At 40.2% G+C, this 15,497-nt stretch overlaps 1 protein-coding gene across 2 annotated transcripts in view; it reads left to right on the top strand.

The window, feature by feature from the left end:
- Nucleotides 1–15,497, top strand: part of TRIM44 (tripartite motif containing 44) — a 102,327-nt gene that overhangs the window by 46,069 nt on the left and 40,761 nt on the right. Inside the window, exons 4-5 of one of the 2 annotated variants that reach the window (XM_033119430.1) lie at nucleotides 8,831–8,850; nucleotides 12,502–12,745. In XM_033119430.1, coding sequence (XP_032975321.1) covers nucleotides 8,831–8,850; nucleotides 12,502–12,730 — 249 coding nt within the window. In that variant the 3' untranslated portion in view covers nucleotides 12,731–12,745. Of the gene's footprint in view, nucleotides 1–8,830; nucleotides 8,851–12,501; nucleotides 12,746–15,497 lie in introns of those variants that run through there. The other variant, XM_033119431.1, reaches the window with a different exon arrangement.

Raw genomic sequence — 15,497 nt, 5'->3', positions numbered from 1 at the left:
AATCGCGAAATGAGCCTATAAATAAAGAAAGAAATTGGAGTAAGAACTGGGCTGAATGAGAGTATCAAAGCAGGCCAGAATGAAGATTTTGGACTAATATTGTGAATAGTGAAAGGGTTCCTCGGGTTGGTTTTTATATGGAGCCAAGTGCATAAACTGGGAGTGCATAACTGCTGGATTAAGAGAGGCATGGGCGCTAGGACACAGCAAGGACCAAAAACAGACAGTGTGAAAGACAGACATAGATAAATGTTGAATCACTACAATGAATGTAGTCACTGTGGCCATTGTTATTTTCTAACGGGGATAAAAGGGTCTCAGACGTTTTACCAAACAACATATTCGGGCATTCAGAACCTATTCCTAAAAAATAATTTAAGGCAACCATTCAGAAAATATAAAGTTTATAACATTTTTCAGCCACTGAGGAGAGGCTATTGTTCATCAGATTTCATAGCATTATGTTGAAAATTCTAGTCACGCTTACACCAGATGGGTGTGGGGTAGGCCTTTCTAGAAGAAAACCTAGGAGAGTCCTGTGGAGTTTCCAGGATTGCTGCTGACTCAGTAAGTTCCACCTCAACTAGCAGGCTTGCCGTGGCGGAGGAGAGCCTAGCCACCGAATAGATGAGCCAAGATATAACCTAGGAGGCAGGTATTGTTCAAGCCATCCTGACAGGAACTGTAAGAGACCATTGAACAGTTATCGGCTTCACTCATCCAGGGTTCTTGATTAAATTTCATCAATGTGTGAAAAAAATAGAATAGCTCTTGTTCTTCTCATTTCATCTTCTCCAGAATAAGACAGTGTGTGCCTAAGTCAGTTTCTAGATAGGCAAGAGAGCACTTTATAGTTATCGTTTCATTTAATCCTCGTATCAACATTGATTATCTCCATTTTGCATATGAGATATTGAGATGCAGACACTGACCCAATATTTAGTTAGTAGAAAACAGAGCCAGGATTCAGGTTTAAGTTTGTCCTATTCCAATACCTGTACTTATCCCCTACTCTCTGCCGTATGCCAAGCATGCTGTTTGTGTCTGGGGGAAGAGTGAGGAGAATCAGTGTCCTAGACATCTTTGCATTCCTCAGACCTCGTGCAGTATGGAGATGGTCACTTTGTGTCTTAACAAACAGAAAGGTCGACGAGAATTAACTCAAGGGATCAGTGCCATAACTCTGTCCCAATTCCCCTCAAATCGGAGCCTTGCATTTATTCTGTGTGTTGATGAGGTTGTTTTTTCAAAAATAAAGGTTTCATTTTGAGAGATATCCCGTCTTTTATTTTCATTTCAAATAATGAATTTAGTCCCTCCCCAACATGAACTGTCCTTTAGCTGCTCAACTGCACTCTACTTGTTAACTTTGGTGGAATTACTCTTAGGGATGCAAAGCTCACAAGGCCTAAGGTCTAGGCTGTGGACAAAATGAGCTATTAAAAAAGAAGCAGCGATGGGCTGTGTACAGAGCCTTTATAAAGAGCCATTATCCTAATAGCCTCTCGTTCCAGCTAATCTGGTAACTTATTGATCGGAGCGAATTTTTAGTACCTTTCTTTCACTCAACAGACGAATTCTTTTCTTCCCTTTGTATGATACAGATTTTTTTTTTTAATTTCTTGCATTTTGAATTTGGCCAATCTCCCCCTGACACACAACATTTTTTAATGAAATATTTCAAACATACAGCAAAATTGAAAGGTTTTACAGATTATACCCGTATACCTCCACCCAGATTCTACCATTAACATTTTACTTTATTTTACATACATATATGTATATAAAATCTTTCCAACCTTATATTCATCAGTGCATCTTATTTTTGATGCATTTAAAAGCAGATTGCAGCTTCTGCTTCTGAACATGTGATTTTTTTCTTTTTATTCATTGATTATTTAGGAGTGTGTTGTTTAGCTTCCAAATACTAGGAATTTTTCTACATATATTGTTTTTCGTTTCTAATTTAGTTCCATTGCAATCAGAGAACATATTCTGAATGTTTTCAATCTTTTAACATTTATCAAAACTTGTTTTATGGCCCAGTATATTGTCTATCTTGGTGAATGCATATGTGCACTAAAAAAGAATGTGCATTCTGTACTTTGGGGTATAGTGTTCTATTAAATATAAATGCGGTGTTCAGAAAATTTACTGATTTTTACTGATTTTTGTGGCTAGTTGTTCTGTCAGCTTCTGAGAGAGGGGTGTTAAATTTCCAAGTATGATGGTGGAATTATCTTCCCCTTTTGTTCTATCAGCTTTTCTTCAGATATTTTGAAGCTTATCAAGCAAATATATATTTATAATTGTCACGTCTTCCTGGTGAACTGAACCTTTGATCATCATGAAAAGTTACTCTTCTTCTCTGATAATACTTTGTCTTGATGTTTGTTTTATCTCATGTTGTTAAAGCCAATCCAGTCTTAATGCTTGGTGTTTTTATGGTCCATCTCTTTCCATTCAGTTGCTTTCAGTCTATTTGTATCGTTCAAGTCTGTCTGTCTTAGGCAGCACATAGTTAGGTCTTCATTCTTTTATTCATTCTGATAATCTTTGCCTTTTAATGGAAGTGTTAGGTCCATTACCATTTAAATGTTATTATTAATATGGTTGAATTTCAGTCTACCATTTTGTGATTTGTTTTCTGTTTGTCATTCTGCTTTTGTTTCTCTCATTGTCTTCTGCCTTTTTTTGGATTTTTGAAATAATTATGTGAATTCCATTGTAATATGTCTATTGACCTTTTCGCTCTATTACTTTATTATTTTTAGTGGTTTCTATGAGGATTATAATATATATCCTTAAATATATAGTCTATTTAAAATTAATATTGTACCACTTCATATAAAATGCAGACACCTTGAAACTATATAGGCCAATTTACCCTCTTTCCATGTCCTTAATGTTATAGTATCATATATACAGAATTTATATATGTAATGAATACTGTAAGACAGTTATAAATTTAGCTTAAACAGTTATATGCTTTTAAAGAGATTAAGAAGGAAAAAAATAGTCATAATTATTTTTCATTTTATTTTTTAAAGTTTATTGGGGTGACAATGGTTAGTAAAGTTACATAGGTTTCAGGTGTACAATACATCATCTATATATCACATTGTGTGTTCACCACCCAGAGTCAGTTCTCCTTCCATCATCATATATTTGATCCCTTTTACCCTCATCTACTACCTCCTTCCCCCTTTACCCTCTGGTAACCTCTAAACTATTATCTGTGTCTATGAGGTTTCTTTATTTGTCTTGTTCCTTTATTGCTTTCAGTTTTATATAGCATATATCAGTGAAATCATGGTTCTTGACTTTTTCTGTCTGACTTATTTCACTTAGCATAATAATCTCAAGATCCATCCATGTTGTCGCAAATGGCACTATTTCCTCTTTCCTTATGGTAGAATAGTATTCCATTGTGTATATATACCACATCTTCTTTAGCCAATCATCTATTGAAGGAGACTTTGGTTGTTTCCATGTCTTGGCCACCGTAAATAAATCTGCAGTGAACATTGGAATGCATATATCTTTACGGATAAATGTTTTCAGACTTTTTGGGTAGATACCCAGGAGAGGGATTGCTGGGTCATATGGTAGTTCTATTTGTAATTTTTTGAGGAACCTCCACACTGCCTTCCATAACGGCTGCACCAGTCTGCATTCCCAACAACACTGTATGAGAGTTCCTTTTTCTCCACAGCCTCTCCAACACTTGTTACTATTTGTCTTGTTGATGATAGCCATTCTGACTGGGGTGAGGTGATATCTCATTGTGGTTTTTATTTGCATTTCTCTGATGATTAGTGATGTTGAGCATTTTTTCATATGTCTATTTGCCGTTTGTATGTCCTCTTTGGAGAAATGTCTCTTCAGGTCCTCTGCCCATTATTCAATTGGATTGTTTGTTTTTTTGTTGTTGAGTTGCATGAGTTCCTTGTATATTTTGAATATTAGCCCCTTATTGGAGGCACTGTTTCTGTGTATTTATGGTTATATAGTTTTTCAACAACTTTGTGATAATAGTTGCGTAACTAAATTTACTAAAAGTGGTTGATTATACTTAAAACAGCTAATTTTATGGCATTGTAAGTTATGTCTCAATAAACTTAAAAAAGTCTAGATATCCCACCTGCCCAAGTGCTATTTTCCTTTGATTTATGAAGCTTATTCTACAACTAGCCCATTAACACAGTATGTCGTTTTAAGAAACCTTTAGTACAGATAAATTTGATTAGGCCAAGTAGAATCACAGAGCTTCTGGTTAAAGAAGTCCAAAGGTTACAAGTTTTCCTGGTGACATCTCTTTTAAAAAATGTGTTTTTAATAACTCTTTTGGGGTCATTTCATAGAATATAGGGTAGGGGAGGAGTTTCAATACTGGTCCCATAGGTCTAAAAAGATGTAGTCTTTCCCCTATTTAAATAACTAAAGTTATTGCTTTCTTAATCATTATACAATGTTTAAAACTTACAGACACAGCACAAAGTAAACACACACACTGAATTGATAGTTATCATTAGGTATTATATTTGTTCCATGTTTGTGTGTGTATTTCCAGCTTTATTGAGATATTATTGACATATAACATAAGTAAGTTTAAGTTATACAGTGTGATGATTTGATACATGTGTGTATAGAAAAATTATTACCCTAATAAGGCACGTTAATACCTTCATCTCCTCACACCATTTTTTCCTTAACATCATATTTAAAATTTTCCTCATATCACTAGAAATTCTTCAAAAACATGCTTGAATCCTGAATCAGTGATATAAATTAAACTTTTACCTTATTTTAAGTGATTTCCAACTTTTTACTGTCATTTATAACATTGTAGTGAATGTTTTTGTTTATAAATCATAAGCAATTACTGAGTCAAAGATACGGACATTTTTTAGGCTCTTGTACATATTTTGTAAACTGTCTACACAGAACAATTATAACTGTGCATATTTTCATCACCGGTTTTGAAAATCTCTGTCTCTTTTTTTGGCCTGAAATTAGTCATAGCTTTTATAAAATTTTTTGCCAAAGTCAAGTATTAAAAAGTAGTCTTTATTTTTATTTGCATGTCATGAGTATTTTCATCTTTTGTCTAATGTTGAGAGAAGAGTTCTCAGCAGCAGTGAGATCATCTTTGCAAAAGTTGGTTCAAATAGGTAAATGATTAAAAATGACACACACATCCCGTAAGCCTTTATTTTAAACCTGAAATATATATCTGTATATTTCTTTGATTTAAATTCTTTTTCTTGAGAATGCAGGTTTGCTGGTTGAGATAGAATGGCATCTTTTTGGCATAAACCATGTCCATACTGCACCGTTTATAAGGTCCAATTTCAGTCTCTTATAGTAAGGAAGATAATATTTAAAACAAGCTGAATATGGAATCCTAGACTTTTATACTCTATTTTTTCTAATATTTTGCATGCATTCCTGCATTAACATTGACAGCAATTTTTAAGCCACTTTATTGAATGCTTTGGAAGCATTCAACGTAATTTTCATGGAATCAGCACCTCATGGAAGCAACAATTTTCTCTTGTATTCATTTTTTGTTATTTAATAAAATGTGTCATCACAATTACAAGTTCAACTGATATAAACAGACTTAGGAACAAACTTATTTGGTCCTTGGTGTACATACATTTCCAATGGTGGAAGTGGAAATGAGAGGTTGTACTGGAGTGTAGCCTACCAGCCAAGAGCATTCAGGATATTTTACAGGGGGATTTGAGAACATTGCTTACTCAAGTCATTTAAACGGAAGTTGACGTTTAACATATTTTGAATTCTAATCTCTGCAACCAGACTTCACTTGTAATGGTGGTAGAAATTAATCTTAAATCCTACTTATATCTTATCCTCCCTTCTTTCTTTTCTTGACTGATTATCTGCGATGTGCCTTGTGCTGTTTACTGTGGGCCTTGTACAGCAAATAAGCTGATGAGCACACAGCTTCAGTTCTCAAGGAGTTGAAATCCAAAGAGGGAGACACTGTATGGTGCTGTCTCTGTCGGTTTTCTGTTCTAAATACTAGCCCGGAAGTGTGAGCCACACAGATATGGAGGACGGAGAAGGATTCCCTCACTCAGTCTGTCAGTGGTGAACATTTCCAAGTGAGGCTTGATCTGAAAGGATGGATAGGAATTAGCTAGGCTTTCAGAATAGGGATGTGCATTTCAGGCAGTGAGAGTAGCAGGTGTACCTCTGTCACTGGCAAGACTAGTAACCCTCTGACTGTCTGCTGACCTATTTGTTTAAAATGGCCTCAGATTATATGTGTGTATACTTGTTCTTTCATTCATTTATTCATTCCTATAGCAGCGAAACTCGCACCCTGGTCCTCCTCGTGCTTCGTGGTAGTGATTATTGTTTCTGAGAGAACCACATATCTATAAGCAGCAGCAATGGATGATGGAAAGCATAATCTTGGGTCCCATCTTCTCGGACCTTCCCCACTGTCCCTAGAAATGCTAGTAATTAACAATTCAGGGAAATTACAGTAATGACCTTCATTTGTGGAACATTTATAATGTACTAGACACTTGCTTAGTGTTTCACAAATATTTTCACATTTACTTTAGTCACCCTGTGGGGTAAGATTTAGGATCTCTGTGTGTGAATGAGGACACTGAACCTTGGAAAAGTTAAGTAAACTGCCCAAAATGTCACTGTTGAAATTGACAAGGCAGAATTTAAAGCCATGCTTTTCCAATTCAGAAACCCTGTCTCTTAACCATTGTACCAAGATACGTGATTGTAAGGAGGACTTGCTCTAAATCATGGGAGAAAGTTTGGGTACTTTTTCCCGTAAGGTTCCCCTAGACAATTAGGCTGTAACATCCAAAGATAATTGAAAAACTGTGTTGAGGTTTAATTGTGTCATTGATAGTTATATAACTCATAGTAAATTTAAATTATATGAATTTTTTCTTGTTATAGTTCCCATAAGACACACCCGTCGGTCAAAATGCAAAGAAGGCTTCCACCTCCCCCCGCCCCCCCCCAACCCTCGCCTCACTTCTCTCTCCTTAGAGCACAGATGCTTAGCGTCCTTACCAAGACTGGAAATGCTGAACAGTGTTCTTACCCAACCCGAGTGTATGATCGGATTGAAACCGCCGTGCTGGCTGCGGCTGACCTTGAGGCCTCCGTTGCACTCCCAATCCCCCCCCCTCACCCGCCCCCCCCACAGCCTCTACCCCAGACATCCACATCCCCATCCCCTAGTTTCACAGAATTTCTCAAAATTCCTTAAACATCCTTTTTTTTTTTTTTTTAACTGCTATGCCTTTGCTCTTGCTAGTCCATTACCCTTCCCACTTACCTTCTGTCGTCAGCCTGGAAAATCCTGCTTGTCCCTCAAGTGCCAATGCAGTGTAATGTCACCTTCTCGGGGAAGCCTTCCCCCAGGAGAGGCAGTGTTCACCGCGTCCCTTTTGACCCCCACGGCATTCTGTTTCGGTCTTTGGGAGAGCCCTCAACACGGTCAGTCATAGTTCACTTTCTGTCTGTTTCTGTGTGTTGCTCCAAAATGAGAGCTCCTAGAAGGTTAGATCATTATGGGTTGTTTATCTTTTACCCTTAGCACCTACATGTAGTAGCTTATGAATGAATCCTACTGACCTGTAATCTTGCTAAAATAACCTTTATTAAGTAAGTACTTCCAGTATCTTAGGTACCATACTTGACGTTTATGCACATTCTTTTATTTAATCCTCATATACTCATCCTATGATACTGGGACAATTGTTATCCCCACTTTACAAATTAGGAAATTGATGTTAAGAGAGGCAAAATAATTGGACCAGGGTAACACAGCAAGCAAGTCATGGAATCAAGACTTGAACCCAGAGTGTCTGACTCCAGAGCTCGTTCTCCTTTATACCTGTAGGAACAATCAGTCAGTCAAATAGAAAAGTTCTCTAGGAAGTTATCAACAGCTAGGGAGATACATTCTCTATTGAGACTAACCCTGAATGGCTAACAAGAAGGATTTAAAAGATACCCTATCACCAAAAGGATAAGTGAGGTCCCTTGGAAAAAGCTTAAGAATCATTTGAAAAATCTTGTTTGGTCACACAAACAGGCTCAAAGGAATCTGCTGTGATCCCTGATAAAGTTAGGTTCAGAGAATGCAATACCTAGAAAAATAACCCTCAAGACCGAAAAAGAAAAACAAAAGCCATTGTTTGGCTGAGAAGGTTGTGGGTCAAATGCCAGCACTACACTTTTCACTTTTACAGAGAAGGTCCAGATTAATTAGCTTACCCATAGGGAACATAGCTAATAAATAACAGATCTTGGACTAGAATCCTAGTTTTCCTGAGTCCCAGTTCAGTGCCCTTTTCACCCTAGTGTGCTGTATATTAGAGTTGCTGTGTTTTTGTTCGGAGAAAAAAATGCTAGACCAAGGCAGAAATGAGTCTTTGACAGAAACAGCTTGATGCTTTGGGAGCTGGTCAGCTTTTGCCTAAGACCCGCTGCTATTTTGGGCTCTCAGTTTGCTCAGAACTAAATACTGCCAGCCATACAAATAAAAAGGCAAAGCTATTGTTCAGGCTTCCTAGGTCTGTGCATTCACTTCTCTGCTTGCAAGGGCAAATTATCAGTTCATCTCTGTTGGGCATTTTGAACATAGGATCATATCAGCCCTTGTCTTAGCCCTCAGATGTCTACTGGTTTGTCTCTATTACAGTAAACGCACAAGCCTTGCTTTCAGGTTTGGAAAGGAGATGGAAGAGAAAGACAAAATCTAAATCAGTCTTTACCAATGCTGATTACTAATGCTGTGTCTTTCTGTGTCTTTCAGGGCGACGAGGAAGGACCCAGGTAAGATCACAGTATTGCCGCTCGTCCGTCGTCAGGATTGAAGTACAGTAGCACTGTGGCCTTTTAATGCCCCATGAAATGTGGACAGCCAAGGAACAGCACAGAAAAGGGATCTCAATCTTAAGCTAGGGCTTTAAAGATCTTATTCTGTAAGATCCCATCTCCCTTCCCATCTATGCCATTTCTTGCCTGTAACCTTCAGATAAAGGTAGACTTTAAAGTGTGTAATGACAGTCACTTTGCTTTATTCTTCAGCACATTCAGAATATCTTGTTAAGAAGAGTGGCACTGTATGTGAATGGCAATTAGGTCTCAGGTGGACTGACTAGATAAACTTTTGCATTGTTCTCTCTTGATTGGAATTGGGTTGCTTTTTTTTTAATGGACTCTGGATCCAACATTCTTTATTTCTGACCTATTAACCTCTTCGTGTCTGATTCAAGACAGCTGCACAATGAATTAGGATTCATTTTACAGGGGTCTTGAATCAGACACAGGTATACAAAACTTTGTTTAGGGGGAAAAAATGCTCGTGTGTGCTTCTGTATCACCACGTGAAATTTAAAAAGTGCATTTCATTTTTGCCTCAGCCTTGTAGTGAACCTAGACTTTGGTTCACTTACCTTTCCTGTCATTCTGCTCAGGCAGTGAGAATAGGCTCTAGAAAATGCCATCAACACAATAGAGGGTCACTTGTACAAAGTAAGCTACAATGTCCAGATGAGTCCCCACTGTCACGTAGAGTCAAGGACTGTTAAAGCTGGGAGGTATTGAGAGGTCATCCAAGCCACTGCTATTCAGAACTGCAGCAGTTTTAGCAGAAGCATCTTTTATTTATTTATTTATTTATTTATTTATTTATTTATTTATTTATTTATTTATTCTTTCAGATGGGCTTTAAGTAGAATCCCAATGTATAAATAATTTTTTTTCTGGTTAAAGTGGGGGCCACATCTGCTGGTGAACCTCCTCTGTTCATTACAGTAGACCCTAAGGGATTTCTGCAGAAACCAAGGGTTCCTCAGAACTCATTTGAAAATCGCTAATCTAGTTCAAGTTTCTCATTGAAAGAAGCTAAAAGAATTGTCCGAGTTTATTTTCCTGGAGCCAAGATTCAACCTTTGGTTTTATTTACAAACCAACAAGTATAGCTCCTTTTTCTTTTTCTTTCTCCCTTCCCACATCCTGAGCTCCTTTCTTAGTGCCAAATGTTATCCCACATCTACAGCTCCTGGTGCTTCCCTCCCTTGGGAACTGTGGTTCTCGGCCCAGATCTAGCCCCTTGTCCACTGTGGTAAAGCCACAGGCACCCTGCTTTAAACCTACAGAGCTTCAGGGAATCCCTTTCAACCTCATCTTCCAGTTGTTCTCGGGAGCAGGCTCCCTCTAAGTTGTGGTTCATTTCCTCCCTCCCTCCCTTCCTTTCTTTTTTCCCTCCCTCTCTCCTCCCTTCCTCCCTCCCTTTCTTTTCTTATGATCCTACCATGTGTCAGGCACTGTGCTATATACTGGGTAGATAATGGTAACAAAAACAGACGTGCTCCCTGACGTCGTGGATTCTGAGTCTAGTGGGAGAGATGAGCATATCGCCAGGCACACTGGCTGCTATGCGTCGTGCAATGATAAAGGAACTTAGGCTGCTGTAGGAAGGGCTCCGAAGTCAGTCTGGGAGGATAAGGGGAGGCGTACTAAAACAGGTTATAGGTAGACAGAGTTCTGAAAGATGCGGAGGCCGCCAGAGGAGGAGCAGGGCTGGGGGTTGTCCTAGGCAGAGGTCACAACTGGTGTAAAAGCTCTAGACGAGAGAACCGTGGAGGACAGAGAGTAGAGTCCACATGTTTAGGGCCTCGCAGGCCTCCTGCAGGTACTTGAGCTCTGTCCTGCAGACGGTGGGAAGGCATTCAAGAATTTTGAACACTAGAGCTTGGAAGACCAGTTAGACTCATTAGCGGTGATGGGCGGCAATCAACAGCTTCTCTAGCTATTGACCAAGTTTTCAGCATTTTGTACAGACCTTTGGTTTAGACCCACTCTTTGAATTATCTCCTTGGCACTCACCTCTTCTACTCTCAAGACTAGCTCTAGCTCCTTAACATCTAGGCCAAACAGAGCCCAAGCCCTTCTTTCCCAGGAAGAGAGTTCAGACAAGACTCATACAAAGAAAACACCTTAGCAGATGGAATGTGCAGACTCCGCAGGGTAGAAATGGCCTTTCTGTCTCAGGAGAGCCCGGTTAGGATGGACAGCTCATCTGGCTTTATGGTCACATGGCAGAGTCATGTCGGTCAGAAGAATACAGGGACCTTATGAAGAGCTTAACCCCCTGGAAAGGTGCTTCAGTGTGAGAGATTGCCTTTGGAGCGGAATTGCAGATACCTTCATGTCGTTTGCACAAGACAGTGGTGAGGCACAGAGTTTCTTTACCAGTAACCACAATGTCACGCTGTTTCCCCCAATCCAGGCTTCCAAGGGTGTGGTCAGACATTCTGTTAAACTGGGACTTGACAGAACCCTGTTTTGGTACAAGGAGCACTTGAAGAGCATGTTCCAATTTGGCAGAAAGAGGAAGAAGGAGTCAGATTTTCTTTTTAATAACTTTTGAATTCATACTTGTTGGTTCCATTCAGTTTGCTTGTGTTGAGCTGCCATTTGGCTCAGTTTGTTCCAGTTCACACTTCAGGGAGATGGCCTTTGATGTGAAAGCTCTCTTATTTACGATACGTACTTCATCATCTCAATAAGCCAAACAGGTTCGTTCCAAAGGCTTCTGTATTGCTGACAGTATTACATGAGGGTTTCGTGTGTAAGGGAGACAGCAGGAAGTATGGGTCTGCCTACACAGGGCCTGGAAGAGAAATGAACCTGGAGAGCCTGCCTTCCAGGTCTGCTTGGATTCTTACACTTGCACCTCCTTTGCGAGCATTCTTTCCACACAGCCACTTTCCTGCTGTTTGCACAGAAGTTCAAGGAGAATTGGATTCCAGCCACTCTCCACGGTGGCAGGAACAAAGGAAAATTCTGTCCTATTGAAATGGATGAGTCTGTAACAGATCTGTGTTTTCCTCTCTTCCTGCCAGCTGGAAGATCCCTGCCTTCTTTCCTCTTTTCAGTTTTGACTTCCTAAGCTGTTTGACATGAGGTGGCCAAATATTTGTACTTTTGCTATGTCTCTCCCTTGCCCTGAATTTTATTGTGTAGTTGTTCTGCTAATAAACAATAATAGTGATCATAGCTACCATTTACTGAAGGCTTACCATGTACAGTGCTTTATATATATTCTCATTTAATCCTCATGTAAAGCTTGTAATGTAGTTACTACCCTACTTGTAAAATGAGGCAATTAATGCTCGCTTGCCCTAGATCACAGCGAGTGAGGGGCAGAGCTAGGGCTCTACTGTCTGGCTTCAGGGCTCATGCCCTCCACCAGCATCGGACTGTCTCCAGGAGGCCAGCACACTTCTCTCTGTGGCCCGGAATGAAAGCCCGAGGGTTGACGTACAGTCCCCTGAGGATCACTTTGGTCTTGTTCCTCTAACCTGGGAGTTCTCACTTTGACATTGAATTGCTGTGGCCTCTGTTTCCTGCAAGCGGCTTCTCCTCTCCTTAGCCTCTACCATTACAAAGGGATATTTCTTCATCTCATTCTCACAGTGTCCTCAGAGGGTCAACAGCAAAAGAGGTGCTTCTAGACTTCCCGAGGAGCAGCCAGCCACGCTTCCCTCTGGCCCCACAGAACAGCGGTCTGAAGGCCCTCCAGCTGGTAGTTTGCTCTGCAGATCCAGGGGACAGTCACCTAGATGGCAAGGATCCTTGGAGAGCGCAAAGGAGCAAAGTCCTAACATGTCAAGCTTGGATAGTAACCACTGGAGTCATCTTTTAAGAGGGCGTCTTTGAAGCCCCGAGTGATTCTTTTTTTTTCTTCAAGCAAAAAAAAGTAATTTACGCTTCGGGCAGCAATTTTCTGCCTTTTCTATGCTATTACGGGAGATCTTGCCTTCGCTCCCTCACAGATTGGCTCCTTCTCTATCCTGCTGAGAAGTAACATATAGTCAAGGAGGGGGGTGGCAGTAGGATCTGCTGCTTGAAAGCTGTTGCTAGTGGGAGGAAGTCGGAGAGGGAAGGACCCTTCAACTCTTGTGCTCAGAGGAGAAAGGCGCGAGATCAATCACATTTTGATTGGCTGTTGAGATTTTCTGTGATTTTTTTTTTTTAAACTAAGAGGAAAATGGCTTTTTAATAGAACAGCCATACTTGAGACTTCTGTAGAATTTTTCATCTTCAGAGCTGGCTCTTATTTCAAGCAGAAAGCTCCTGCTGAGATCAGTGTGATTCTGACCCATGCTGCTTCCGTGATCAGACGGGGACGTGCAGGTTCTGTGGAGGGGCCCATGGCGTCAGCGGGCCCACCTTCTGTGCTCGGTCTGCCCGCCACCAACTGTGTGACCTTGGGCAAATCACTTAGCCTCCGTCTTTTTGTAGTCTGTTTTTATTTCTCTGTAAACACTAGTCTTTTTGGCACCCTGTTTACCACCCAGTTTTTTTTGGAGGAATATAGTCTTATAATAAATATGGAGCGGAAAGACTCTGCTTATAGATTCTATAACTTGGTAGATTTTTAAAATTTTTTCTCTCTCTTTTTTTAATTAATTTTCTTGGGGCTGTATACTAGGTACTTTTTCCCCCTTCTAAAATAATAACCATATGTTCTTAGATATGGCATTTGTCTTCCTGACAGCTTAGTTTGTAGAGATAAGAGGGGACTATATACACTTAGTCCTCTGATTGTAAATTCATGGTTTGGCTTTGCATTATCTTCATTTCAGAAGACCTACCTGGAAACCAAAGAAAACGGCTTTGATAACTTGTGACATGGAGTGAAACTGTCAGGGCTGCTTATTATACAGAAGTGGGGTTCAAACATCTAAGTTGGCCTTTAGCGTAGAGAGTCTCTTAACTGTCACATTTCCCTTTTTTGGAGCCTGAGCTGATTTTGTTTTCCACTGCTGATATGAATTGTTTATCTTCTAGTCACCCAAATGAAGGATGGAGCCATGCTGTGTATCCTGCTGCCTGTCTATAACAAAGGCAAGGCTCCTTGCTGAAGTAATTGATTTTCAGATACTTGCCTGTGAGAATCACGACTCTATTTTGTTTTGTGTGTGGTATATAACCAGAGAGTCCATTCACAGCTGGACATTTTGACCAAAGTGCTTTGGGCTTATTCCATTTGCCTCACACTGGAAATGCTGGCTAGGAGCAGCCTGTATTATAACATACATCTGCCTGCCTTTTCTGGCTTCATAATGCTAAGAAAAAAGGCCCAGTACAAAGGGGCCTGGATGTCACGTCGCATGCTGTGGTTTTGCTCTAACCAACGCTTGTTTGCCATCCCGTACAGCAGTTATGATGTCCGTGTGGCAGGCTAACCTTGTTCGTACCTGTGGCCTTATGAGAGCTTATCAGGAGAGCATTCACCTCTAGGAGCTCTGTCCCCTCATTTCTTAGGCAGGAAAGATTGCAGAGGAATTCTTTCATTCATCTGTTCACAAACATCTTCAGCGGGTCTACTGTGTTGTCAGGCCCCAAGCAAGGCCTCTGGGATGTGAAGGTGATGAAGGCTGTGTCCCTGCATTTAAAGAACCTCTAGAAAACTAAGCAAACAGCTTTAACTTCACATTTTATTGCAGCGTTAGAAAGAAGCATTTATTGAGTGTCAACTATGTGCTGGAAGTATTTTAAACGTTTACATATGTTAATCTCATTTATTTCTCACATCAGTCTTAATAAGTGGTTGCTGCATTTTCTTCATGTCTCATCTGAGATGAGAAAACTGAGTATGCAGGTCCATACATGAGGTCACACACCAAAAAATGGGAGAGCCGGCATTTCAGACTCAAGTAGTGCGACTGGAGAATGCAGGCTCTTAACCTCAGCACTGTAATGATTCTCTGTAATATATGTCGGATGTAGAGTAGGATACAGCTCACTCAGATAGAGAATCACATTTGTGCTGGACCTTGGACGGTGGGTAGGAGTAGGTTTTTCCAGATAGACAGGGTAGGAAGGACACTCAGGCAGAGAGACTGACACGTCTAAAGGCCCAGAGGAGCGAACATGATGTGCTGTGTGGGGAATGGTGAGGAACTGCAGGAGTGGACTCTGGTGGGAGATCAGGCAAAAAGGTGTGTGAGTCCACCTTGCACACGGTCTGGTATGCCGTGATAGGTACCAAAAGGTCTGTGGCTTTTCCTGTTAGACTTTACCTCTTGACTGCAGCATTGTCCCATCTATAGAGGAAATGGACAGACTTCTGAATCTTATGGGTTGATTCCTGTAGTCACGTCTCATGATTTATTATAAGTAGATGGTTTGCTTCCCTTTGCTTAACTCAATTTCCCCATCAAAGTAACCCATCCACCTAAAAGACAATGAAGCATTGTCCTTCGTCGCGATGAAACATGGAAAGTGCGATCCTTTTGGTTTCTTCTGGATGGCAAGACAAGCAACTGAGACAAAGTAGTTTGTAAGAGGGAATTGTTTGTTTGATGTGTCTTATTTATACCCCTATTTTGACAGCTCCTGCCTTCCTCTAATTTAAAACCAAGTGTGGAAAGTAGTTATCTGCGTAGTTCCCTCTAAATGAGAAA

Source organism: Rhinolophus ferrumequinum, chromosome 11 (assembly GCF_004115265.2).
Source record: "Rhinolophus ferrumequinum isolate MPI-CBG mRhiFer1 chromosome 11, mRhiFer1_v1.p, whole genome shotgun sequence".
Lineage (NCBI taxonomy): Eukaryota > Metazoa > Chordata > Mammalia > Chiroptera > Rhinolophidae > Rhinolophus > Rhinolophus ferrumequinum.
The sequence above is the reverse complement of the archived record's forward strand: the minus strand, read 5'-3'. Positions and strand labels throughout refer to the sequence as shown.